Genomic DNA, 25888 nt, shown 5'->3' on the forward strand with positions numbered 1-25888 from the left:
GTTCTGATGAATACAGGTTTTTGAAAACATCTGTTTTAAGTTAAATTATACAGGTAGAGTATTTTGCCATATCCTTAGATTTCTTTGCAAATGAAATTTTCTTTTACTGCTATTTAGAACCTTAGCAAAATCAGGATCTAAACTGTAAGAAGTCCCTTTCAGTTATGCTTCATTCTCTGTGTTCAGTCCAGGTCTCTTTACCTTTGAAGCAACTGCGTCTCTTGTTTGAATTTTTTATTCATCTCATGTGTGACCTTACAGAAATAGGAAAGTTTTATTTTAAGGATAAAATATAGGGATGAAGAACCTTTGGCACATTTTTCCCACTAAACATTTAGCAATTCTGCTGAATGTTCAAAGGAACAATTAACTCAGATGTTTATAAACCCTCCTAACTTAGTAGCTTCCTTACATCTCTATCTGATGGAGTTACTCTCTGTGTTCCAGTATAATTTGCCCCATTTCCATGAAGGAAGGGGGCAGATCAGGAGAAAAGTCAACCATAAAGTGAACATTTAGAGCTTGTTCTAGTTTATCTAAAGTCAGTACCCACCATCTATCACTGAAACAGCACCCTGTCATAATTAAAATGAGTGTTCAGAATGATGATGCTGGAGGATTATAAAATTAATTCTATCTCACATAATTTATTAAAGTATTTGGAGTTATTTTCAGTGAATTCGAAACAAAAGGATTTTCTGAATAGACTTGTCTTTAACATATCTGGATGAAAAACGTAATTCTCTTCATACACTTTTGTGTGATAATGTGCTTTTTGTAATGGGGACTTGCTTGAAATATCAGCACTCTGTGATCTATGTGCTAACTCTGTAGATAACACAGGAGTAACTTTTTTATTCTCTTTCCTTATAATCTGCTCATTCAGAAAAGTTAATGTGCTATTTTACTGAAATAACCATACAGGATTAAAATAGTGAAGGTACAAACATGTGCAGTGAATTGTGTGGTACGTAAATTGTATCTCAATAAGGATCTTAATTAAAATGTATTTAAAAGTGGAAATCTGAGCAAAGAGGAAGAATAGCATTGGTGTATACCTGTTTCTCAGAAGTTTGTTGTCATTCATTTAAAAGTGAGTGTCCCTTTAGAAGTACCTGCATTTGAACAGAAGTGCTTTTTAATATGCTTTCTCTAGAGTTTGTCTTAGTGGCTCTCCAGTATTGCTCTATACATAGCTTCTTAATTCTTTATTATTGAGCCAATTCTGGACCTGAATGTAGTGGCACGATGCATTCGGGTGACTTTATAATTACGTCTGTGGAGACACGGTAGAGATAAGTAATTGGAAATCAGAAGTAAAGAGTAGAAATGGCAAGAGAAGAGGCCATGAGAAGAGGAGGAAAAATTGAAAAATGGGTCAGTCTTAGTTTTTTAGCTAGAGTTTGTTTTTGGTGTGTTCCCTCCCAGCGAGTCTCAGCAGGGACTTCCGAGGAAGCACCCGTGGGCATCAGTTATCGTGACATCCTAGAGTAAAAGCTCCCAGATCTTTTCGGCCAGGTATCCTTTGTAACACTACCAGTCCCTCTGAATTGAAAAGTGCCTCCTTACTTGTATCTTCGGTCAGGCTTTCTTCACATTCTCAAACTTTCAGAACACTTTCCTAGTATTGTAGGTAGTTGTCATCCTAAGTTCTTTCCTTTCCCTTATTAGTTCTCATTCAGATAGGTAAATATCTTAGTAATCATACTGCTAGACACCAGGCTTTAGAACAATTTCCTGAGCATTATGTAACACATTACATGACTTGCCAGGTCCTTTTAGTTTAATATTAAATTATATTTTTACTTCTTTTCTGCTAGGTATGGCATTTCAAATATAGATACAACTGTTGAAGGAACTTCAGATGACATGACTGTTGTAGATGCAGCTTCGTTAAGACGACAGGTATTTAATGTATCAAATCTCTGACTTATATTCCTGTAACGTCTTAAATGGTAGTTTCTAACATTTGTCATTTTCTCTCTGGTGAAACTCATAAATTAAAGTATTTTATGTATCAAACCATAACTGATTTTTCCCATTTTGATTAAAGATATGCTAAGCCACTATTTACATGTGTTGACTAGCATGAAACAGTATTACCAAAATGGACTGATATAATTCTAATAACAAAGAATCTTAACATGTTAAGCACACCAGTACAGCCGTTAGATTGCTCTGGAGCTGGGATGACCCTTCCCAGTTGGCGTGGGGGGCCTGGGCCTTTATACCCCATCACAAACCCGTCGTTGGATGCTTGCTGCCTTCATAAGGGAGTTAGGACTCCCTTGGTAATAAGGCAGTTGTTCAGCCCGGTGCTGTTCACAGTAAGGGCCAACAGCCACAGGCAGTGCTGTCAGCCAGTGGTGCTCCTAGCAGCTGGGGGATTAGCCTTTTAGTCCTGAAGGACCTGGGTGGCCGGTGACAGGGCCCATTCATATGTTAATTTATGGGATCCTCTCAGTAACTCAGGGGAGCAGAGAAGGCATAAACCAGTTAAAGCCGGTTAAAGATGAAAAACTAAGGCCGAGTGACAGAAGCTCAGAAGAGAAGAGAGTTTTAAGTAAACTTGAGCTATCATGGGTAACATTTTTTTCTATATTTAGCTTTGTTTATTTGGCCCCAGATGAAACTTTTCATGTTTCGTAGGAATTCTTTTGAAAAATTAAACTATTTTTTAAGAATCTAGGAGTTCCCTTCATGGCGCAGTGGTTAACGAATCTGACTAGGAACCATGAGGTTGCGGGTTCAATCCCTGGCCATGCTCAGTGGGTTAAGGATCCGGTGTCGCCATGAGCTGTGGTGTAGGTCGCAGACGCGGCTCGGATCCTGAGTTGCTGTGGCTCTGGTGTAAGCTGGCGGCTACAGCTCCAATTCGACCCCTAGCCTAGGAACCTCCATATGCCGAGGGAGCGGCCCAAGAAATGGCAAAAAGACAAAAAAAAAAAAGAATCTAATTACTCCATGTGTTAAAGCTTCCGTTTTGGTTTTTGCTGTTATTTTTCACTTAGATAATCAAACTAAACAGACGTCTACAACTTCTGGAAGAGGAGAACAAAGAACGTGCTAAAAGAGAAATGGTCATGTATTCAATTACCGTAGCATTCTGGCTGCTTAATAGCTGGCTCTGGTTTCGCCGCTAGAGGTAACCTCAGCTCTCAAAAATAGTGTTTCAACAGCTGGACATATAAAGAATTTGCAAACTTCTTTGTTTCTGTCTGCATTGTACGCCGTTTTACAGTCCATGCCCTAAAAATGTGTTTCTTCCAGAAAGGAGGGGGGAAGGACTTATATTTGCAGAAGTAAAGGTATATTCTGTCACTCAGCTGTATTGGCTTTTAACAAATTCTGCCATAACACCTACCTAAAATTCCCCTTTTGCATGTTTTATAAATAGGCTCTAGTTTTTTGGTTTGGGTTTTGTTTTTTTTTTTTAAGGAGTTTTTTTGCCTCATCAGTCTGACCAACTAATTCTCTGAATGAGGGAGTGTATAGAGAGTGAATTTAGAAGTGTGTCTGTAAGGGGGAAATAATACCTTATTTTGTCCTGTTGCTCAAACACCGTTGGACTAAACCGTTCAGTTAATAGATATTTTTGCATCCACATTTCAAGATGAACACTTCTGAAGTCATAGTCTGGTGTCAGAATTAATAAAATCAAGTTACCTCATGTTTCATGATCACTTTCAATGAAGTAATTCCTAACATTTTCAGCAGTTTATCTAATATGTGTATAAAATGCACGTTTTCATTTTTATTTCAGTTTTGCAGATGGTTTTCTTTAAAGTACGTTTTTACCAAGTCCATGTGTGAACGATTTAAAAAAACCACAGAAGAAGGTACAAATGTAGTGTATTTACTTAATAAAGTGCCGACCAAAGCTGTGTTTGTCTATTGAAAGATTTTATTTCATCTTAGTGTGCTGTGAGCTGTATTCCATATCATATTCCGTTATGTGCTCTTAAGTCGTCCCATCTCTGGACAAGTAGTGCAGTGAATGACTTGGCAGGTAGCAAGAACCTACTTGCTTCCTTTCAGATCTTCATCATGGCAGTGGTAGGTGCTGGTTGCATTGCAAATGTTTTTCTAATGAGTAGTAACCTGTGAAGTGTTCAGATGAAAATACCTTGAGTTGTGTTGCTTTTTCCATTGCAGTACTTCGCTGATGTACAAAATCTCATGAGACTGAAATGTGTCAATGAAACCAAGTCCCAGGAGCCTTTAGTTCTTGAACTTTTTTTCCTTTTTTTTGATTCAGAAATGGATAGAATTTTAGTTAGGTCCAGTACTCTCATACCTTCAGTATCCTCCTACCAAGGCACTGACTTTTGAGAAGGGCAGGGGAAATTCCTTAGATGAAGGTAGACTGGCTGTTTCTATTCTTGCTTTTCCTCTGTTCTTCCAAAAAAAAAAAAATACTTGGAGAAAGGATTCCTTTCTTTACTTCTTAGGGTTTGTCAGGAATTTTGGTGACAATTTTTTTTGCCCATAAATGTCTCTGACTTTTACAATGTCTTAATGATGTCATTAATTAATTATATTTAACTCTATGTAAATATCTCAAGAAAAGTTCTGTGAAGAATTAAAACTACAAAAATGATACTAAAAAAATGGATAAAATTACCACCTCTTTTCTTGGGTAGACATGAAAAAGATTCCACAAAGGCCAAAACTGAAATAAAAGCAGGAATTCTGGGAGATTTAAAAAAAAAAAAAAAAGCTCTTTTTCTCCCCTCCGGTTTTTACCAAACCCTGGAGACCCAGAACTTTCTCCCTTAATGGCTGTATGGGGGCCAAGAGATGCAGTTGCATGTATTGGGCAGATAACTAGCTGTCACGAAAGACCGCTGCATGAGGCTGGGATCCCCCAAACCTGCTTCCTCTGTGAAAGGGTAAATGACAGATCTGCGTGTCATCCAGAAGGGGACAGCAAAGAAACATGTCCTCACTGTGTCACAGACCTGAACACAGTGTACAGCATGAACCTAACTTCAAAGCCAAGCTCAGCGGCACCTCCCTCCCTCCGCCAAGAAATTGTTCATCTCTGTGAGAAGGTGGGTTTGGAATTGAGAGGAACAGATTCCCTCCTCGTCAGGATGGTCAGGAAAGCCTTCTTAGGTATTTGAGCTGAACCTTGGAATAAATAAAGACATGATCTGAACAAGCAGAGAATGAAGAAGAGATTCCCGATGCAGGGAACGGTGGAAGAAAAGGATGCTGTGGGGCCAGACATAGAGTGATCAGCCTAAGCAAGAATGTTCAGACTGCTAAGCAAGAATGTTCTACTATATTCAGAGCTCTATTTAGGATTGGATTTAGGGGGTCGGGGGTTCACTTGTAGGAATACTTGTTGAAGCCCCAAATACCCAGTAAAATAACTTACCAGCTATTTCAGCTGATTGTGTCACTGCCAACCGTCCTTTCTTCTGCCCTCTGCAACGAGAGGCCTAAGTCTCTGTCTGTTCGTGACCCTGTGGAGAGCGGGGCTCCTCTCTCACCCATTTCCTATCTGGTGAAGATCTGTGCCTCATCACTGACTTGTTAGGTACAGTGAGCTCTTGTGTTTATTTTACTTGGATTTTAATTTTATGGCTCTTCGTAGTTTGACATGCATGTAATAAGCATTGAGTCTTCTTTGCTAAAAGCTGAGTACAACAGATAGGATTCATTAATTCACTCAACGGAATGTTCATAGTGGCCCTACTTTGTATCGGGCACTGGACTCGATCCCGACTATACCAGGAAAGAGTAAAAGACACACATACCCCTGTCCCTGTATTTTTGCAGCTCACGATCTTACGGGGAAGAGTGAAATGTAAGAAACAAGCACAAATGAAAGTGCTGCTGCCATTGCACTAAGTACTGTAAATGAAAGAATGCTACAGGAGAGAGACAAGAGAGACCTGTCAGAAAAAGCAGTCCTTGTGCTGAAGTCTGAAAGACGAAGAGGACTGGGCCAGAGGTTAGACAGGCGGGAGGTGGGTGCTGGGCAGGGGTGAGGCCTGGCTGAGGACCTGAAGCAGGAAAGAGCCAGTAAATAAATGGATGAGAAGGACATGGTCCCTGTTCTCTTAAATCTTCTTACAGTGATGGACCTACAGACAAAAACATTGATGTTACCTTGTGACAGGTATGAAAACAGTGGTTTGGGTAAGTGCTAACTTTTGAAATCATGCCCTCAGAGAAGGCTTAAGGTATTAGGCTAGACCTTAAGGGACAATTAGGTATTTATAGGAGCATAGGACACAGGTTCTCTTTCTTTTCTTTCTTTTCTTTTCTTTTCTCTTCTCTTCTCTTCTCTTTTCTTTTTCTTTCTTTCTTTCTTTCTTTCTTTCTTCTTTCTTCTTTCTTTCTTTCTTTCTTTCTTTCTTTTTCTTTCTTCTTTCTTTCTTTCTTTCTTTCTTTCTTTCTTTCTTTCTTTCTTTCTTTCTTTCTTTCTTTCTTTCTTTCTTTCTTTCTTTCTTTCTTTCTTTCTTTCTTTCTTTCTTTCTTTCTTTCTTTCTTTCTTTTTCTTTCCTTTTCTTCCCTCCCTCCCTCCTTCCTTCCTTCTTTCCTTCTTTCTTTTCTTTTTCTTTCTTCTTCTCTTTTCTCTTCTCTTCTCTTCTTTTCTTTTACTTTTCGAGTTGTACCTGCGGCTTATGGAGGTTCCCAGGCTAGGGGTCCAACCAGACCTGTAGCTGCCAGTCTATACCACAGCCACAGCATCATGGGATCCAGGCGACATCTGTGACCTACACCACAGCTCATGGCAACACCGGATCCTTAACCCATTGAGCAAGGCCAGGGATCGAACCCATATCCTCATGGATACTAGTCAGGTTCGTTACCACTGAGCCACAGTGGGAACTCCCGGGGAACTCCATGGGATCTGAGTGGCGTCTGTGACCTACACCAGATCCTTAACCCACTGATCAAGGCCAGGGATTGAACCTGCATCTTCATGGATACCAGTGGGGTTCATTACTGCTGAGCTACAATAGGAACTCTGAAAATTGTAGATTTTGAGTTTGGTCTATTTTATAACACTTTGATATAGTAAATACAGTGTTTTGTTATTCTGTCTTCTAAAGCCGGGTGTATATGTATATAAGCCAACTTTTGAAAGACTGATTTCTTTTCCTAGGTGTTTATTGCTTTTTAGTTATTGTGAAAAAATGCACACAGGAAAAATGAAGGCATAATGACTTGCCCTACACCTATCACCTAAATATAACAACATTTTTCCACCCCCTCATTTTTTGACCGAAATATTTTAAAAACATGACATTTTCCCCCAAACACATAAATAATGCGTTTCTGAAAGGACATTTTTCTGCATAACCGTAAAACTATCATCAAGAATTAAAAAATTAACAATAAATCCTTAATATTACCTAAACCAATCCTTGTACAGGTTTCCCCATTTATCTCTGACGACTTCGTATCTCATAATCCATTTTGTCTTTTTGTTCTCTTAATCTAGAGTAGTTCCCTCAACCCATCCAACCTTTTATTTTTTCTCATATTACATTTTCTTCTTGCCAATGGGGATATTGTCTGCTTACTTTCTCACCTTTTGAACTTGTCTGAACATGTCATCTTTCCCTGGATTTTCTGAAAGCTGAATTTAGGTCTAAAAACTTAATTATATTCAGATAACTGGATACTAGAACAACTCGGGGTTTGGGGGCACAACTCTCCACACAGTCAAAAATCCCCATATAACTTGGAGTTGGCCCTCCATATGTGTGGTTCCTCTGTTCCTCTGTTTCCAGGTGCTGCACCCACAGATTCAACCTACGACGGATCGTGCAGTACTGCGGCATTTGCTATTGGAAAAAATCTGCATTATAAATGGGCCTGCACAGTTCAAAACCATATTGTTCAAGGGTCAAGCATATGTATTTATCCTTTTTAAGTATAGAGAAATACACTAAAAAGGCCCCATACTTTGACTTCCAGTATAACTTCTCTTCCTGCTTGTCCTCCCTCCCTCCCTTTTTCCACAGAAGAGAATATAGTTTGAAAATTCAAATAGTACAGAAGGGCACAGGTTAAAAGCTCTCCACTTCTGAGTCAACCCCTCCCTGATGATTTTTTTTCTTTCCATATGAAAATGTGCATTTACCATCCAGCTTTACATGTGAAAGGTTGATTTTTTTTTTTAAGTCACCTCATAGATGACTTTATTAACAACCTTTTGGACTAAACTCGCCCAGGTTTCTTCTAGATAATATTCCATTATTGAACTTATAACTTGTAAAAGCATGACTTTTAAATATCATTCTCAAATGGTTCAAACTAGTATTTGCATTTTCTTTTTTTGGGGGGGGGGGCACTCCGTGGTATATGTTCTGGGCAGAGGATCAGATTGGCCACAGTTGTGACCAGCTGCAACGCCAGATACTTTAACCAACTTTGCCCGCCTGGGAATCAAACCTGCGTCCTGGTGCAGAGACACCACCGATCCCATTGGGCCACAGCGGGGACTCTTCCATTTTATTCTTTAGCTACACAATCTGGTTTCTTCTTGGCTTTGAGACCCCATCACACAGACAGCCAAGGAAACCAATGAGTATCTGACTGAGCCCAAACAGGATCTCAAGAAAGCCCACAAGCAGTAGACCTAGATACACTGAGAAGTGGATAATCCTGTGTTTGTTTTCTAGAGAGTCGAAATTTAAGCCGTTACGGGTCCCTGTGTCATTGATGTAGGGATTATTGAAATCCGTCAAAGCAACACAAGAGTCATTGAAGAACCACTGCAGGTTGAAGGATTCTAGATGATGGACACTGAAAAAAAAAAAGATAAAAATAAGATTCTCAGGAATACCACTGACCATCTAAAGAATGCAGCATTGTGCCCGGGAATTGTATAAAACATAAAGACTAAAAATGTCATGTGATTCCACCTCTTTATGCAGAGCTCTTATACTGGCTAAAGACGCGGAAATAAAGGCGCTCCCTCTTTTTAAGAAGTTCAATTCTTAGTGCAAAACTGCAGTGTTGCATCTGCTCTTAAACCAGATGTACAATTTTTACTCACAAAGGACAAGTGAAATATGTCAAATGAAAGTGATCTGTGCCTGCTGTAAGACGACAGGGAACATGAGACAATTTTAACCCTCACATCTGTCCTGACATGATTTTCGTTGGTTTTCTGCAGTAAGACTAGGTGTTCTAGTCTTTGCATTTCTGGAAACCAGTAGCTGATACTCAGCCTGGGAAAATGCAACAGTATTTTAGCACATGGAACATGAGTTGGCTTTTTGCAGTTTGCACCAAGCATCAGATCACTCTTATGTAATTGTTTACTCTCTGACGGTCTGTCTCCCCAACTAGTGTGGGACCGCCTTGATGCTCTGACCTCCAGCTTAGCCTGGTGCCTGGTACATGGTGGGTGGTCATCGGCTGAGCCCTGGACGTGTGTAACAAACATCTGTGGTTGAAATCTCTACTTTTATACTCCAGCTCTACGAATAAAGGGAATTTCTTTAGATTTCGATTCACAACAACTGTAGGACGCAAATTTGGAGAGATTTTGATGCAGCAAGGTAAGGAAAAAGGAAAAATTTTTTCATATAACTGCAGAAGTAAATTCTAGTTACTTTCCATAGGGAACAATATATAGATAACAAATGAATAAGATTGTCCTTTTCTTCAAGTTTTACAAATGTACCTAGATTCAGGCACAGAACCATCTTACAAGACTGAAATGAACCCTTTCCACGTAATTGTGCAGCATTATTTGTTATTTCACGACCTAAGCTTTTGATGCATGTATTTGTAACATGTTTGAATGATTCCATTGTCTGCTGCTTTGTTTCTTTTAGGGCTTAGCGGAAAGCCTCTAGATTTTATTTATTGTTTTTACTCAGTTTTTTCAAATTAGAAAAGTCATACATGCTAAAGGCTTACAAATTAATGAGTTCAGAAATGTAGAAAGTCAGCGCTTGCTTCACTCCCTCAGGGCTTCCTATATGACCTACTCCAAGGATGGAAGTTAAGGTTCTGGTGTCTCTTTCCAGAAATGTTTTATATACATGCACATACGCAGCCATAGATTTTTACAGGACAAGGATAATCCATCTCAGCAGCTACTCCTCCGGACAAGCCCATACCCAAAGCCTTCTGAAAGCAGCGATTCCTCCGCTTCTATGAGACTGTGCCGATTGGGATTGAGGTGCTAAGCCCCTAAGAGTCTGTCCCCTGGGAGAAAACACGGCACCAGGTCAGCCCCACACTGTCTGATCTGACTGGCTGCAGCTCGTGTGGCAGTCTGCGAAGAGGTACTCACGTTAGGTTTCGTAAAGAAAGTTCACAGCTGAGAGTGCTGTTGCCTTGAGAGTTACAAATGAGAGGGCCTTCCCACAGAGCCTGGAAAGACACCAGCAGGCAGTATCCACCACCAATGACTGTGATCACATTCAGAAGTGATGAAAGAAACATCTGAAAAACACAGTGGGCACATTTGCACACGTCACGACAGGTTCTTGGTCATCGTCCAGGTTCAGCAGCACGTGGGGGCCTTATCATCAATTGCTGCCATTCTCCAGCTGCCTTATAGTCCCAGATCTTAAGATCGCAGTTTGATAAGGTGTGACTTAGGCAGGAAGGCAGAGGGCAAAGTCCCTGCCAGTTGATTAGACTCACTCAAAGAGCCTTGGTTTTGCCGCTGTTTCTGAAAAACCTGAACTTTTTATCTCTACCTGGGTCTCGTCCATTTCAACTGTCCGCCACCATGGATCAGAAACAAAGACTGTAAATGACTAGCAGAGCAATTGTAATCCTAGATAAATATCAAATGTCACAAAAAGGCAATTTTTAAAAATATAAATTTTCGGGAGTTCCCTTCGTGACTCAGCGATTAGTTAACGAACCTGACTAGAATCCATGAGGACACCGGTTCGATCCCTGCCTCCATCAATGGGTTAAGGATCCGGTATTGCCATGAGCTGTGGTGTAGCTCGCAGATGCTACTAGGATCCCTGGTTCCTATAGCTGTGGTGTAGAATGGCAGCTGTAGCTCCGATTAGACCCCTAGCCTGGGAACCTCCATATGTCACAGGTGTGGCCCTAAAAAGCAAAAATAAAAATATATGTATATGTATACACATATAAATATGTTTTCTCATGGATATAAATACATAATTGGATACATGGATTCTTTTAAACAGTAGCACTCACCCCTGGAAGCACATTAGAATCACTTAAAGGACTTTTGGGAAAAAACTGATGCAGAATCTCTGGGGGGTCTGGGGGGGGCCACCAGGCATTGATATTTTTAAGATTTTCCCCAAGTGATTCTAATGTTCCCATCAGGCTGAGAACCACTGTTTTCAGATCTCAAGCTCAGCCAGGAATATTTCCTGTGACTGCTTATTTATTGACCTACCTGCTTCCTTAAAGAATGAGAGCCCTCAGTGTTAGCAACAATGTCCACGGCATAACTGGTGTAAAGACTGAGAATACTGAAGGCTGATCAATTTGGATACAGATCTACCTACGAACACTGGCAAGTTGTTTGCTCTCTCTGAGGATCAATTTCTTATGTCAAAACAGGAGGTAGTCAATAAAACTTAGGGGTTTTCAGAGAAGGAAATAGATAACGTATGTGAATATATTCTGAGCATGGTGACAGAAGGTTAATCAATGTTAATATCCTTTTAACTTAGTTACAATTTTATGCATGGTCAGCGTCTATTCAATATTGGAAAAGAAATGACAGGTGTCTTCCTTAACTGGATAAGGAAAATTCACATGCCCATCCCAATAAACCCATCTTTCACATGTATAAGAGAACCGAAGATACGTTTTCCCTAAGCATTTTATACACACCACCAAAGCAACAAATATTTGACTATGATGAAATTGATTACAGCTCGGCGTGTGTTCTAAATCTCCTTTCTTTGAAAACCCTTAGGTTGAAACTGAAGGTTGAGGAAAGATCTGAAAGCTGGCTTCAAAATGAAATTTTTATGGGGGAAAAAAAGACAAACTTCACTCTTTTGGTATGATCATTAAGCATCCTAAACAGCATGTTTCTAGGACTGGCCCTGCCACTTGGAGCCACACGGGAATTTGGGATGCTGACGACTTGGTGGCTTTGCCAAGACGTGGGTGGGTGACTGCTGTGCACTTCTGCCCCCAGCCCAGCTACAGAGCACTCACCCCGCTCTTGTTGTTGCAGCATGCTCTTTTTCTCGCTGCCAAGGACATTGTCGTTGCAGGAATGGCCTGGAAATTACATCAACAGGAATGATGGTATCATTACTTCTCATCAGATGATAAAGCCGTCATCCCCACCTTCCACTTACTAGCAGTTGTGGGAAAAGAAGACTCAAGAGAACAAAAAAGGAAATCTGGCAATGTCCTTTATCTTGTGACCTTTGTGACACCCATTTCGACCATAAAGATTAAAGAAGGGAGGGATGGGGGATTTCAGGATAGCAGTTTCAGACACTTCCAACCACATTCTTACTTTACTCTGAGTCATCATTACAGAGACTTGGATTTTAAATAGACCCAAATAAGTTATTAGTAATTATTTTGGAAGGAATATTTCTGAAAGAACTGGTTGCATCATCCAAAATTCACTTTTTTTTTTTTTTACAATAATCTGCAACCACTTACCCAATTTCCCTGAAGTTGTATGAATTCATTTAGCAAGCATTCAGAAAGGAAACTGATGGTTTTGTTTGCCTGGCAGTTGGGAACTAAGAATTCTGTCACCACTTTTCTCGGGCTTCCTGAAGTTTCACTGCCAGGTCACCATCAGTTCACGGGTTCTCCCAAATTTATGATTTGAGAATTATTTTTAGTTCCATATCCGCCTTTACTCCTGCATCCATAGAATGCTCTCACTCACATGGATGCTGAGAATTCCCTTAAGGACATTCTGTGTCCAGGCAATACATACTGCTGGGGAAAAGATCTAAGAAAGGATCCCAGGTTCTCAGGACAGAGGTTACAAGTTTTACTAATAGCTAGTCAGCAGTTATGACTAGAAATGCTTCCAGAAAGAAGTTTTGCATCACTGAAGAGTGGAATGTAAAAGACTTCCTTCCACTTAAGAAATTTTAGCCTAGAGGGGTTTTTTGTTTGTTTTTGTTTTTGCCATCTCATCACAGCTGCCCTTGAGTAATTCTTTGTTTCCTTCCACTTTGGCTTTTTGACATTTTATGGAGCTCTAACAACATGCCAGGCGCGGTGAGAGGTGCGCTCCATGATTTAGTTCATTTGCAGCTTCCTGAAAATCCTATGGGATAGGAGCGAATTATCCCCATTTTACTGGGGCAGCAAACTGAGGCACAGAAAACTGGAGTAACTTCCTAAGAAAGTGGAAGAGTTGGGGCCCTCCTGTTGTGGCTCAGCAGAAATGAATCTGACTAGTATCCATGAGGGCATGGGTTCGATCCCTGGCCTCGCTCAGTGGGTTAAGAATCCAGCGTTGCCGTGAGCTGTGGTGTAGGTCTCAGATGAAGCTCTGACCTGACGTTGCTGTGGCTCTGGCGTAGATCGGCAGCTATAGCTCTGATTTGACCCCTAGCCTGGGAACCTCCATATGCTGCAGGTGCGGCCTTAAAAAAAAAAAGAAAAAAAAAGAAAGAAAAAAAAGAAGAAGAAAGAACGAGAGAAAGAGGAAGAGTTGGGATTCAAATCTGGGCATTAGGTTTCAGAGCCCAGACTCTTAGCCACTATTCCAACCACGCTGGCCAATTCTTAGAATCCTCCTCTATTCCTTCCTAGAGCCTGTTCATTCTGAACCTCCCCACCATCCCCAGCACCATCACCCTCACTCATCTCCTAGTCCTTCTAATTGCTCCTTCCCCAACCCATTTTTCCCAAGACCACGTCTGCCTTTGTTCTCTCAGAGCAGGTCTAAGACTGAACAGCCTTACGAGGCAGATCTGCCAATGAACTTCACCCAACTCTGACCATGTGCTGACTCCGTGTCACTTACAGTAAACACTTTGTGTTGTTATCAAGCTTTGCTTACATATTGCTCTGAACACCAACACCCTTATCATTCAGAGGTCACTTTTGTGTGTGGCAGCCTAGCCACTCAAGGCATAGCCGAGAGCCTGGAAGTAAAGGGAAAAGAAATTTATGCCCCCAGTAAGTGTCCGTGTTCATGGGCTAAACTTTTGTTTTCCTCACAAGTGATACTACCTCCTGAGCTTAAGAACAGGAACTGGCCTGCCGCCTCTTTTTTTAAGTTTTATTAAAACACAGCCATGCCCATTTGCTTACTTATAATCTGTGTTGCTTTTATGCACCTAGCAGAAGAGCTGAATGGTTGTGAAAGAGATGGACTGGCTTACAAAGCCTAAAATATTCACTACCTGGCTCATCAAAAAAAAAAAAAAATCGTTAACCCTTGGTTTAGAAAATAAAGTAATCCATTAAAAGAAAGTTGCAGCAACATGGAATTACAATTTAAATGGATAACTCATTCTAATTTCCTTATTGATGTAAATTCAACTCTTTCTTAAAGATTATATCAGAGATGCTGAAAGAGATACTTGCACAGTTCTTTGCCCTTACAAAGGGGTTTTATAAAGGAATAATAACTAATCATATGGAATCCCCACACAGTTGACTACACTTTAACACATTTTTATATATCATTACAGATACTAGACAACTCACTGTATTTCATTTTGCCCATCCAGAGCTTTGGAAATTATAGGATAAACATTAAAATGTTAAAATGTGCAAGCACGTGTGTGTGTGTGTGTGTGTGTGTGTGACTGAATTATAAATCTTCCAGATAATCTTCTGCCAAGAAAAGAAGAAATTTCGAGAATACCCCTTCCCTTCAATTCCTAAGGACATTTGCTTGCATAAGAATTTTTGTGATTTTTTTTTGTTTTTTTTTGGGGGGGAGGGGGGTTGTTTGTTTTTGCTTTTTAGGCCCACACCCACAGCATATGGAAGTTTCAAGGCTAGGGCTCGAATTGGAGCTACAGCTTCCAGCCTATGCCACAGCCATAGCAACGCCGGATCCGAGCCACAACTGTGAATTACACCACAGCTCATGGCAATGCCAGATCCTTAACCCACTGAGCGAGGCCAGGGAGCCAACCCGCATCCTCATGGGTCCTTCGTTAAATGCTGAACCCTGAAGGGATCTCCCTGAATTTCTTTTTCTCGACAGTCTTCTGTTTTCATAAAGTAAAGAAGCATTTTTCATTTTTCCTTAGAGAAACCCACACTTTCATCCAGTTTTAGAAGGCAGATAATTTCATAAATGAAGTACAGAGGAGGTTTAGACCATTGCAACTCTAATAGAGTTCAAACTTTTGGGATTCTTCTAAGTACTTGAACATGAGAGTAACCCACAAAGCCATGGCTCATCATAAATATTAAAACCGTATTTGGGAGTTCCCTGGTGGCCTAGCAGTTAAGGATCCAGCATTGCTACTGCTGTGGCATGGGTTTGATTCCTGGCCAGGAACTTCTTCTGTATGCCATGGGCACAGCCAAAAATCGATAAAAACAAAAACTATATTTTGAGAATTCTTATTATACACAGTATCTTATAATTTGTTTAATGTGCAACAATTTGTTCTCTGTTAAGACTTTAATAATTGACGAGTTATTATGTAATAAGTGAACTCAATAATAAGCATGATTAATATCAGACTTACAGCTCATCTAGAAAATAAAGTGGCCTTTGTATTTTTTTAGAGTAAACGTTTCAAGTCTTTTTTTTTCAGTACTTGGGAGAAGAATGTGTATTGATTTTTCCATTTAGCAGATAATAGTGAAGATAATTATGTAAAATTTTTATTCTTAGTCATGGTTTCAAAGGATGATCTATCTCTGTTTTCAATAAATCATAAAACCATAAAATGTGTCTTATGAAGTAATCAGTAATGAATTCTAAACTCTTTATTATTAACTACTTCCTGCAAAATCCCCTGTTTTTGAAACAACACTAATTTAAAAGTCTACAGATTAGAAAGATTTCAATAACTATGACAAAAATGCTTTCCAAGGCAGTGATTTCTTCTTTGTTCACTTTTCTGTGTATTTACAAGTATATTGAGAGTTCAATATTTTGAACTAGTCAGTATTTTGACAAATGTAAAGGACACAACTCCCTTTGAAAAATGATATTCTTGGAGTTCCCATTGTGGCACAGCGGAAACAAATCTGATTAGTATCCATGAAGATGCAGGTTCAATCCCTGACCTCGCTCAGTGGGTTAAGGATCCGGATCCGGCGTTGCTGTGAGCTGTGGTGTAGGTCGCAGATGTTGCTCGGATCTGGCATTGCTGTGGCTCCCATTTGACCCCTAGCCTGGGCACCTCTATATGCTCCAGGTGCAACCCTAAAAAATATATATATATATATGTATTCTTCCATATTCTATATATAGCCAATGATCAGGAAAATACACCTGAATTCTGAGCCCTTCTAGCATCCACCTCTTTGCTTGTGAGCTTAGTCCAGAATTTGAGGCACCATCTGTAAAATGTCCATTGAAATTTTCAGAGTTATTTGATGTTTGAAGCTATTCCACGATACTAAGCAAGAGAGAGCCTGGTACCAGGATATTGTGAGTATTGATTAAGGATGACAAAGCAAATTTAATCATGGAACAAGAAAGTCCAGTTTCTCTGAAATGGTTTCACATGCATATAATCTTTCTATGCTTCAGTTTCTTGGTCACTTAAATTTATGAGTTACGCTGTGGATGTCTTTCTTTCCCTTTTGCCAGCCTGAGACAGGTCAGGAGGATAATGGTGCTAATCCTGGTGGAAAACAGCACTTTGGAATCAGATAAGTCTGGGATTGGGTTTCACACTGGCTATGTGACCTTGATAAAGTTCTTAACCTTCTTTTTGTAGTCTGTTAAAATACAAATATGAACAACTACTCGGCCAAAGGATTATGTAGTTTAAATAAGATGTTGTAATGTATGACCACTTAATAGCGAGCTCTCTCTCTCTCTCTCTCTCTGTTTCATACGTAATGACCCAAGACTGTTTTCATGTAAGTCTGGGGATAAGACCAGAAGCAATAACTGATCATCATTGTAACACATACACTCACACACACACACACACACACACACACACACACACACACAGGCGCATCATTTCTCTGGCATTCATGAGAATGCCCTTAGGTAACAACCAAGTGATAGAACAAAAACAAGCCTTTTGAATGGATTTTCAAACCGCAATATCTACATCCTCATTTTACTGATACGGAAGCAAATCACAGATAAATGATTTGCTAACAGTAACGGAGACAGAACCAGAGCCGAGATGCTCTATCAGGTCTGAAAACAGTTATGTGTTGCTCTCCACAGTGGGGGCCCACCCAGGCGGGGGCCGCAGAATCCCCGTGACGAGGTCTCTAAATCAACATCTGCAGGGACCGCAGGTGGTTTATGGTCAGGGATGTGGGGAGTTCTGTATTACACTGCTCTGCTGCAGATTTCAACAAAGATAGACTTATTAATAATCACCAAATGTTAAACAAGCACCATGATGTTTGCCTTGGAAGATCTGAGTCGAAAAGTCCCTGAGCTTAAAAAGCCAGGGTTTCAAGTCCCAAACCTCAGAGGCCAATGCCCCTTGGTGCAGGCCATGCTCTACTCGTGCCTCCAGTTATCATCCGGAGAGTCACCGTGTGTGGAATGTTCCTTTCCATTCCTCCTGAGCACTTCCCACTCCTGCTGTACTCCCCGTGGATACTTAGAGATTGGTGTTCGCAAAGGGAAGGAATTCAAAAAGTCCCTAAAACTGGGAGTTCCTGCTGTGGCACAGTGAGTTAAGAATCAGAATGTAGCAGCTCAGGTACCTGCAGAGGCATGGGTTCGATCCCTTGCCTGGCACAGTGGATTAAAGGATACGGGGTTGCTACAGCTACAGCATAGGTCACAGCTGCAGCTTGGATTCAAACCCTGGCCTGGGAACTTCCATATGCCTTGGGTGTGGCCATAAAAAAATATAAAAGTCCCTAACACCAACGATAAAGCTTGAAAGAGTAAGCTTACATGTGAAGAAGTATCATAGGTAATAACCCAACCAACTTTTATGTATTATTATTTTTTGCCTAAGCTCCCTAGCCTGTACCACAGTGTATTTAAATTGTTGTTCTTCCCTTATGCCAATATAAATTTAATACCACACCCGCGGCTCCCCACTATATCCTAAGCCAAGACATAGCTTAGCGCAAGGCTGAAAGATGATCTGCAGCTCATCTTTGGTAAGATCGGTGGGTCTTTCTGCAACCTGAGTCAAATAAATTTCACTCACCATCAGACCTGCGCCGATAATTCCGGGGAGCCACCGCTCAAAGCAAGAGATGGGGTTTTGAAAAACTTCATCTTCATCAACCAAGTTGACCACGAGAGGTATTGCGTTGAGAATTACTCCCAGCAGCAGTAGAACCAGCAGGCTGAATCCATTGCAGGCTGTCCAGCCTTCACAACAGGTCATGGTCACCCCTGGTTCAAGCAGAACCCCTGGCAAAGAGGCTGTTTGTGTGGCACTGTCTTGCCTTTTATCCTGAGCCTTCTAGTTAAAGTTCAGCACTTATTAAAAAAAAATTGCAGAAAGTTCAGAGTCCAAGAGGGCAGGACGTTATTATGAAGAGTATTACAGGAAGTAAGGATGATTTTATATTGTGATGGAGTGAGGGAAGAAGGTGAAAAAAAAAAAAAACAACCCAGAGTTTCTGTTAGATAAATTTATCCTTTAAAGGAGGCAGATAAAACTGTAAAAAGAAAGGCTTAAATAAGTTCTTCTAACATATTTTACATTTTACTTGTATGCCATATAAAAAGTAAAAATGAGAATATTCAATTAATATAAATTAATTTTTTTTTCTTTCTTTTTTTTTTCGGCCATGCCCATGGCATGTGGAAATTCTCAGGTCCAGAACCGTACCCTCGCCACAGCTGTGACTAGAGCGGCTGCAGTGACATCGGATCTTTAACCCTCTGTACCACAAGGGAACGCCCTAAACTATTTTTTCTTGTTGTATTGATATTACCAGCTGTGGAAGTTCCTTCTTTTGAAATTGTTCCACAAGAAAATGAACATATATGAGATTGGGAGAAAAACATATTTTCTCTGCTGTAAATGTTCTTGATTAGTCAAAATGTTAGGGTTCCGCTTCAAGCTGTATCTCATACACACAAAATATTACAATTTTTTTTGAAGTCCTATTATTCCAGTCCTGCAAACTAATCCATTTAGAGGTAGCTGACCTAAGACTTGTGCGAAGTTTGATTAATGTGACCAGACTAAACGTATTCAAGTATGGAAACCAAAATGAAACAGGAGTAGAAAAGAGATTGGAGGGGAGATTATCACGTCATATTTTCTTCGGACCTTAAATGCTTACAGTACATTCCAGACTGAGAGTCCATGCATACTAGTGTCTTCCTACTGGTTTGTGAGCTCCTCAAGAAAAGGTTCTATCAGTTGGGACAGGCTTTAAAATTCACACGTGCTCAGTTATGCTAATTGGCCATCATGGATTGACATGGAAGCTCTGCTCATGATAGTTCCTGAGACACCCAGACGGGCAGAAACACCATCTCTCCCTGCTTCCACCACTGCTGAGACAGAGTCAAAGGATGTGGTGGACCACCACACTCTGTGGACCACCGAGTGTTACTGTTTCTATCCAGAAGCAATCCAGGTCATGTTTATTTGCATTTTATTGGCCAAATGAGTCACTCAGTTGTGCTTGCATTCACGTGTGTGGTGACATACAAAGCCACATGGGTCCAGAAAATAATCAGTTGGTGAGTACCCAACTGATACTTGCCTCCTTCTGTAAAAACATCCCCTGCAACTTACATGACTCAACCTTCTGCGTCTCATTTGCATTACAGAATTATGCTCCTCTGGCCATTGCTAACTGGAATACAGGTAGATACAGAAAGTAGGATTTTCTAATCTCTCCTGGGCGTTTAGAATTGAAAAGTTACTCTCTGTGGAGCATGAAGTGAGAGTATGTGTATCAGTTTGGATTCGGCTCAGTTGCATATAAAAAGAAATACAAAAGAGCAGTGGATCAAATAAAATAGAAATTCAGTTTTTCACAGAAGGGAAGTCTAGAGATAATTACTCAAAAGCCTGAATGGTAGCGCCACCTCCTCAGGGACCCTTCCAGCTCAGGGAGCCACCATCTCGTTGATCTGTTCATTCTCATGACTGAAATACAGTGCCATAGTTCCAAGATTCATGCCTGGTCTCCACTGAGAAGGATAAAGTAATAGAAAGATCCAGCTTCTTCCTTTTAAAGAGCCATCTCATTGGCTAGAATGTAGTCATGTGACCACATGTGGCTGCAAGGGAGTCTGGGGATAACGTAGTGTTTATTTCAAGGGATTTGTGCCCAGGAAAAATGGGCGGGGCAGGTAGGTGACAGAAGATACATACAAATTCATGAGCGATGCCAGGAAAAACAGAAATAAATCTACAAAAATAGAAGGATGAGGAGAAGATGCAGACATGCAAAAATAAGTGAGAGGCCACGTGGCTTTAGAGGGAGGCAGAGAAAGCGTGGCTGCCTGGCTTCTCAAAGGCTATACTTCTTGATCTTTACCCAACCAGCCTGGTCAACTCTACCCAAGACTGACTGCAGGCCTTGTCTTTGTTTTCTGCAAGATACCTCTATATTCTCATAATAAATTTTGCCCTTTTTAGCACTGTAAGTGGTTCTCTATTTTTTTTTTCTGCAAACAAAACTGAAATATACTAAAACCAAGGATAGAAAAGCATATAAATAACTTGTCACATGCCATACTAAAACAGAAAAAGGAGTTCAGAAAAGGAAGTTTTCTATCAAGATAGGCAAAGAGCTAGGATTCCTCTCGGTTTGGGAAGATGGCTAGAATTTGTCACAAAAATACTGTTGAGGAGTTCCTGCCATGCCTCAGCAATAAAGAACCCGGCTAGTATCCATGAGAATGTGGATTCCATCCCTGGCCTTGCTCAGGAGGTTAAGGATCCAGCGTTGCTGTGACATGTGGTGTAGGTCACAGACGTGGCTTGGATCTGGCGTTGCTGTGGCTGTGGCACAGGCCAGCGGCTACAGGTCCGATTCCATGCCTAACCTGGGAACCTCCATGTGCTGCACAGGCAGCCCTAAAAAGACAAAAAGAAAAAAAAAAGGTTGCTGGAAGAGTATCCTGGGTACCAGTGTTCATTGCAGAAAACCAAAACTCTTCTCTATAAATAAAGCAGAAAGAAGTGTAACTGAGAAATTATATCCAAAAATGTGTCGGAAGGGCTGGAGGGGCAGACTCTAGGCTGGCCTCCAGGAACGCCTCCCAGGACGTGAAGGCTGAATGGCCCCAGGGGAGCTCTGCCTCTGCAGGAGTCAGAAAGGCAGGGAATTCAAGAAGCCAGCTCTGGAATGGTCAAAGTCAAGCACACACCAGGCCAGCTTCAATCCAGGAAGCCACTGCCACTATCGCGGCCACTGTCCCTCCACACCCTCGAGGCTAGTGGCAGGACCCTGGGACACCAAAGTTGACTTCTGCTGCCCCTGCAACTGCTTCTTAACTTTCTTGAAAGTCATATCTAAACCCAGGAACAGTGACTTATTGTAAATCAACCATCCTTCAATAAAATATTTTTTAAAAATTAAAAAAATAATAAAAAATAAAAAATAAACCCAGGAACAGGGGCAGCGCAGGAAACTCCACACCCTCGCCCCCAATCTTCCTTCATAGCCACAGACAGAAGCAGCAGGAAGGTGACCTCTGCCTCATCTCTGTCTTCTGTATCACTCAAGGATTGATCTCATGGGTACAATATTCAGACTTTAGATGTAGAGCATTCTGGAAAGGATCGTTTTTAATCATGCCAGCCTCTCCTCTATAGAAAGGCGTACTAGAATGGCCTTGAAATGAGCAAATCAATTCGCCATGCTTGTATGGAAACAAACTTTCTCTAGAGTATCTGGAATTACCATTGCTATGTACCACTTGAAGTGATTTGAATCATGTTTGTGCTTCCTCCATGTTTCAGTTGTTTAGAAGGTCAAGATATACCTAACAGGGCTAGAATGACATGTCGCGTTTTAAAAACAAGTTCAAACTACGTGTGTTTAGTTCAAATGAGACCTCACCTCAAGAGGAGTAGAGAAATTTGTTTCTTCGAGGGATGGAAGAGAATTAATAGGTGAGAGAGAGAGAATGGAGTCACAGCCAAGTCATATTTGTGCCATTGGTGAAAACAAGAAGTAATGCAGAAGCATCTTGTTTTATCCTCTGCCCCCACCATCATTGCTTCCCCTCCTAGCCTCCTGCACACCACAGACCTACGAGCAGAAAGGATTGAGTCAAACACTGCATTGACTGAAATTCTCTAGCTTTTGCTCTCTTCTGCCCGCCCCATGAAATGTTCCTGTGATCTTAATTAGCCCCAACCATGCACTGAGTATGCTTGCAGGTACCCTGGATAACTACCCCAGCAGGAATTCACATGATATGAATGGGTATTAAACATGCACTCTTGTTCTGTCGGGCATCCTCTTCTAAACACCCTGCAGTCACATCAGCTGAGGGTTTTACTAGAACATGGGTTCTATACCCAGATACGGCTACTTGTCCATCAACATTCATGCCCTTATTTTTGATAGGAGAAAGGTTGAGAAGTGTCTGCCCAACTCCCCATGTGTCTAGGCTGGGCCATGTGACTCCTTCTAACCACCCAGAAGCTACTTTCAATCTAAGGAGCTTACAAAGTGATGGATTTATCTATTTTCTTCTTTTCCATCTATAGTTTGGAGACAGTCAAGCTACCTGGGAAGTCATGTGTTTACAATGTCTGCGTTCTTGAATCTAAATCTCTGCCAATTAGAGGCCCCAATCTCTCCACCTTCTGCCCACCTAGAACTGCTCAGGATGGCTGATATCAACAAACAATAAACGTCTATTGTGTTAAATTTTCATATATTTGTTTGTCAATGTTACAAGCAGCTAACGTTATCCCAGTAAGTTCAGAGTGTCCCTTGTCTTTCACCTTGTAACCTTCCTGAGCTTTGCAACGTGTTACTAAACCAACTCCATCCCTCCCACTCTTCCTCAAAAACAACGTCAAAAACTAATCAAAGAGTTCCTGTCATGGCGCAGCAGTAATGAACCTGAGGACATGGGTTCAATCCCTGCCCTTGCTCAGTGGGTTAGGATCCAGCATTGCTGTGGCTGTGACATAGACCGGCAGCTGCAGCTCTGATTTGACCCCTAGCCTGGGAACCTCCACATGCTGAGCATGTGGCCCTAAAAAGACAAAAAAAAAAGTCATGAGGCATTAAAATATTATATTTTCCTAGAGTCTTGTTCAGAAATTAAATTTAGGAAAATTAGAGGACACTGGAAACTGTAATAAACCAATAGAAATAGGAATATCAGAGCAGAAGTTCTAGAAACAGAAAAGTAAATATTTCAAAAGAACAAAATATCTTTAAAAGTATTATTTTGCTGAGCACATTAATGTGAATTTTTGCATCCTCAGAACCAAGGTCTGGTTTGGTGTTTTTTTTTTTTTTTTCCAGTGCAGATTTTGATTGACAGATCAGGTTGGATTGAGAGTTGTTTATACATACATAAACAAATTGTAATGCCCACTCTAGCCAAGGTATATGCAACAGTCTGTGGGGTAGAGAACCTGTGCATTTAATTTTGAGAACTCAGTACTTTCATAAGCTGCTAGAGCTATAGAGGGTCATAGAGATTCTTAGCTCAAATTTATTATTTTATAGATGAGTAAGTAAGACAGTGAGAATCAGGGAAGCTAAAACGACTCATTCATGGTTAGGCTGCTCTGGCAGAACATGAACTTGAATTTGGGACTTCTGATGTCTAATCGGGTATTTTTCTGTTCAATTACAAGCTCAATATTTGGATGAACCCGAAGAAATGAGAGTTCAGAACATCTGAAAAAAATCTAAGCTCAGGAGTGAGCCTGGCCAAGAAGCTGGGTCAGCTGCGTAGGAGCAGCACTGCTTCTGGCAGCACCTCTTCTGCAGGCAGCAGCTGTTCTCGCAGCCGCAGCCCCAGGAGTCACAGCTGCAGGTGCGGTAGCAGCAGCAGACCACAGGGACACTGCAGCAGCCCCCACAGCAGCTGCAGCAGTAGCCCACCCGGTAGCATCTGCAGCTGGTGCAGCTGCCACAGCCACCACTGCTGCAGCCACCAGAGCCACTGCTGCAGCCACCACAACTTCCACAGCCACAGCAGCCCATGGTGTCAGTAGAGAGGACTCTGGCGAGGAGAGGAGGAGACTCAGGAGGTGAGGGAGGTGTGATGCCACCTTCTGCTCAAGGAGGCCCTTGTGTATCCTCTTTGGCTTGCCCTTGACCCAAGCACAAGACTAGCTCCCTGTTGTTTATCTCAATTTCCCTGGGAGAATTTTATAGTGCCTCTGGTTTACTTCCTTGGGGACTCTTGGCCTCATTTTTTTGAAAAAAGCCCATATTTCTGTTCTGAATTTATTTGTTTTAAAGGCATATTTACAACAGGATTATAAGGGTCTGAACTATTTTACTGTCCACTTTATTTTCTGCACAACTAATGCAAGTCTGAGTCTGAAACATTTTTGTTTGTTTTTGGCCATGCCTGCGGCATGCAGAAATTCCTGGGCCAGAGATCCAACTTGCACCACAGCAGTGACTACTCCAGATCCTTAACCACTAGGCCACCAGGGAACGGCGTGCCTCTGAAGTTTTATCTGAATTGTAAGCATGAGTAGAAATGTGACATCTAGTCTTTTCCATTTTTGTTCAGCATCACCACTGACACTTTAAGAGATGATGCAAAGAAATACCTACCAAGGCTGATGTCTCTACCAATTAGACGCCGCAAATATAACATTTCCGAAACCTTCTGTGTCCCACACTCGAGGAGAGGAAGTGTCTGTGGGATTTCCCCGTCCTTTAACAGGCTTCCTGCTGCCCCGGTTAGTGTTCAGATTTTGCAAATAAAAGAAGAGGTTCACTCAAAAGTAGGCCATGGAGTTCCCGTCGTGGCACAGCAGAAACGAATCCAACTAGGCACCATGAGGTTGCGGGTTCGATCCCGGGCCTCACTCAGTGGGTTAAGGATCCAGCATTGCCTCGAGCTGTGGTGTAGGTCACAGACATGGCTTGGATCCTGTGTTGCTGTGATTCTGGCGTAGGCTGGAAACTGTAGCTCTGATTCCACCCATACCCTGGGAACCTCTATATGCCACAGGTGCGGTTCTAAAAAGCATTTAAAAAAAAAAAAGTAAGCAAAAGAGGACTCTTTCAGGACTGCAGGACTTTGAGTCACAGAACTTGAGTGCCATCGCACGGCGTGACTGGGATCCAACAGACAAGCCCACCACCGGGCCCGACAGCCCAGGAACCAGAAGCACCCTCTTTCTGAGATCATGACAGCTCCCGCACGGACACATCAACAGGATGGCAGGAGTAGTTGGAAAAACAGATTCAATACAATTTTGGATTTGGCAAATTAAACATGCACTTCAAGACAAGTGCCTTTTAGATTTAAGCTATACGCCCTCAAGGAGGCTGCACGGGGTAGGAGCTTGTGTACAAACAAGCCATTTCAGTGCCACACACTGAGTCTGGCTCTGGAATCAAGTCTCAGGGATGGACTCTCCTTCCCAGAGGAGGTCTCCACGGGCTGATTTGTTGATAATCACAGGAGTTTTCCATGTACCCAGCAGCACCCTTAGAGCTGGGCAAGAGGAGACCGGACCCTGTACCTTAGGGTCCCACATGCCACAAGCATAAAGAAATGAATCTAGTAAAGAACGGAGAGGGAGTTCCCGTTGTGGCTCAGGGGTAACGCACCCAACTAGTGTCCATGAGGATGCGGGTTCGATCCCTGGCCTTGCTCAGTGAGTTAAGGATCCAGCGTTGCCGTGAGTGGTGGTGT

The 25888-nt window shown here is 41.5% G+C and overlaps 2 protein-coding genes across 8 annotated transcripts in view; one reads left to right on the forward strand and one right to left on the reverse strand.

The window, feature by feature from the left end:
• The window catches only part of MFF (mitochondrial fission factor), a 30734-nt gene extending 27527 nt beyond the window's left edge, over positions 1-3207 (forward strand). For all 7 annotated transcript variants that reach the window (XM_047773668.1, XM_047773669.1, XM_047773670.1 and 4 more), the window contains 2 exons: positions 1821-1905; positions 3012-3207. In XM_047773668.1, coding sequence (XP_047629624.1) covers positions 1821-1905; positions 3012-3143 — 217 coding nt within the window. In that variant the 3' untranslated portion in view covers positions 3144-3207. The remainder of the gene's footprint in view (positions 1-1820; positions 1906-3011) is intronic.
• A 5282-nt stretch (positions 3208-8489) lies between these two features.
• TM4SF20 (transmembrane 4 L six family member 20) lies at positions 8490-18469 on the reverse strand. The gene is made up of 4 exons (XM_047773673.1): positions 18258-18469; positions 12151-12216; positions 10277-10428; positions 8490-8772 (listed from the first exon to the last, which is right to left on the reverse strand). Exons 1-4 carry the CDS (start codon positions 18438-18440, stop codon positions 8490-8492), a joined length of 684 nt encoding a protein of 227 aa, XP_047629629.1. The 5' UTR covers positions 18441-18469.
• Positions 18470-25888: the final 7419 nt, after the last annotated feature.

This window comes from Phacochoerus africanus, chromosome 3 (genome assembly GCF_016906955.1).
Source record: "Phacochoerus africanus isolate WHEZ1 chromosome 3, ROS_Pafr_v1, whole genome shotgun sequence".
NCBI classification, from domain to species: Eukaryota; Metazoa; Chordata; class Mammalia; order Artiodactyla; family Suidae; genus Phacochoerus; species Phacochoerus africanus.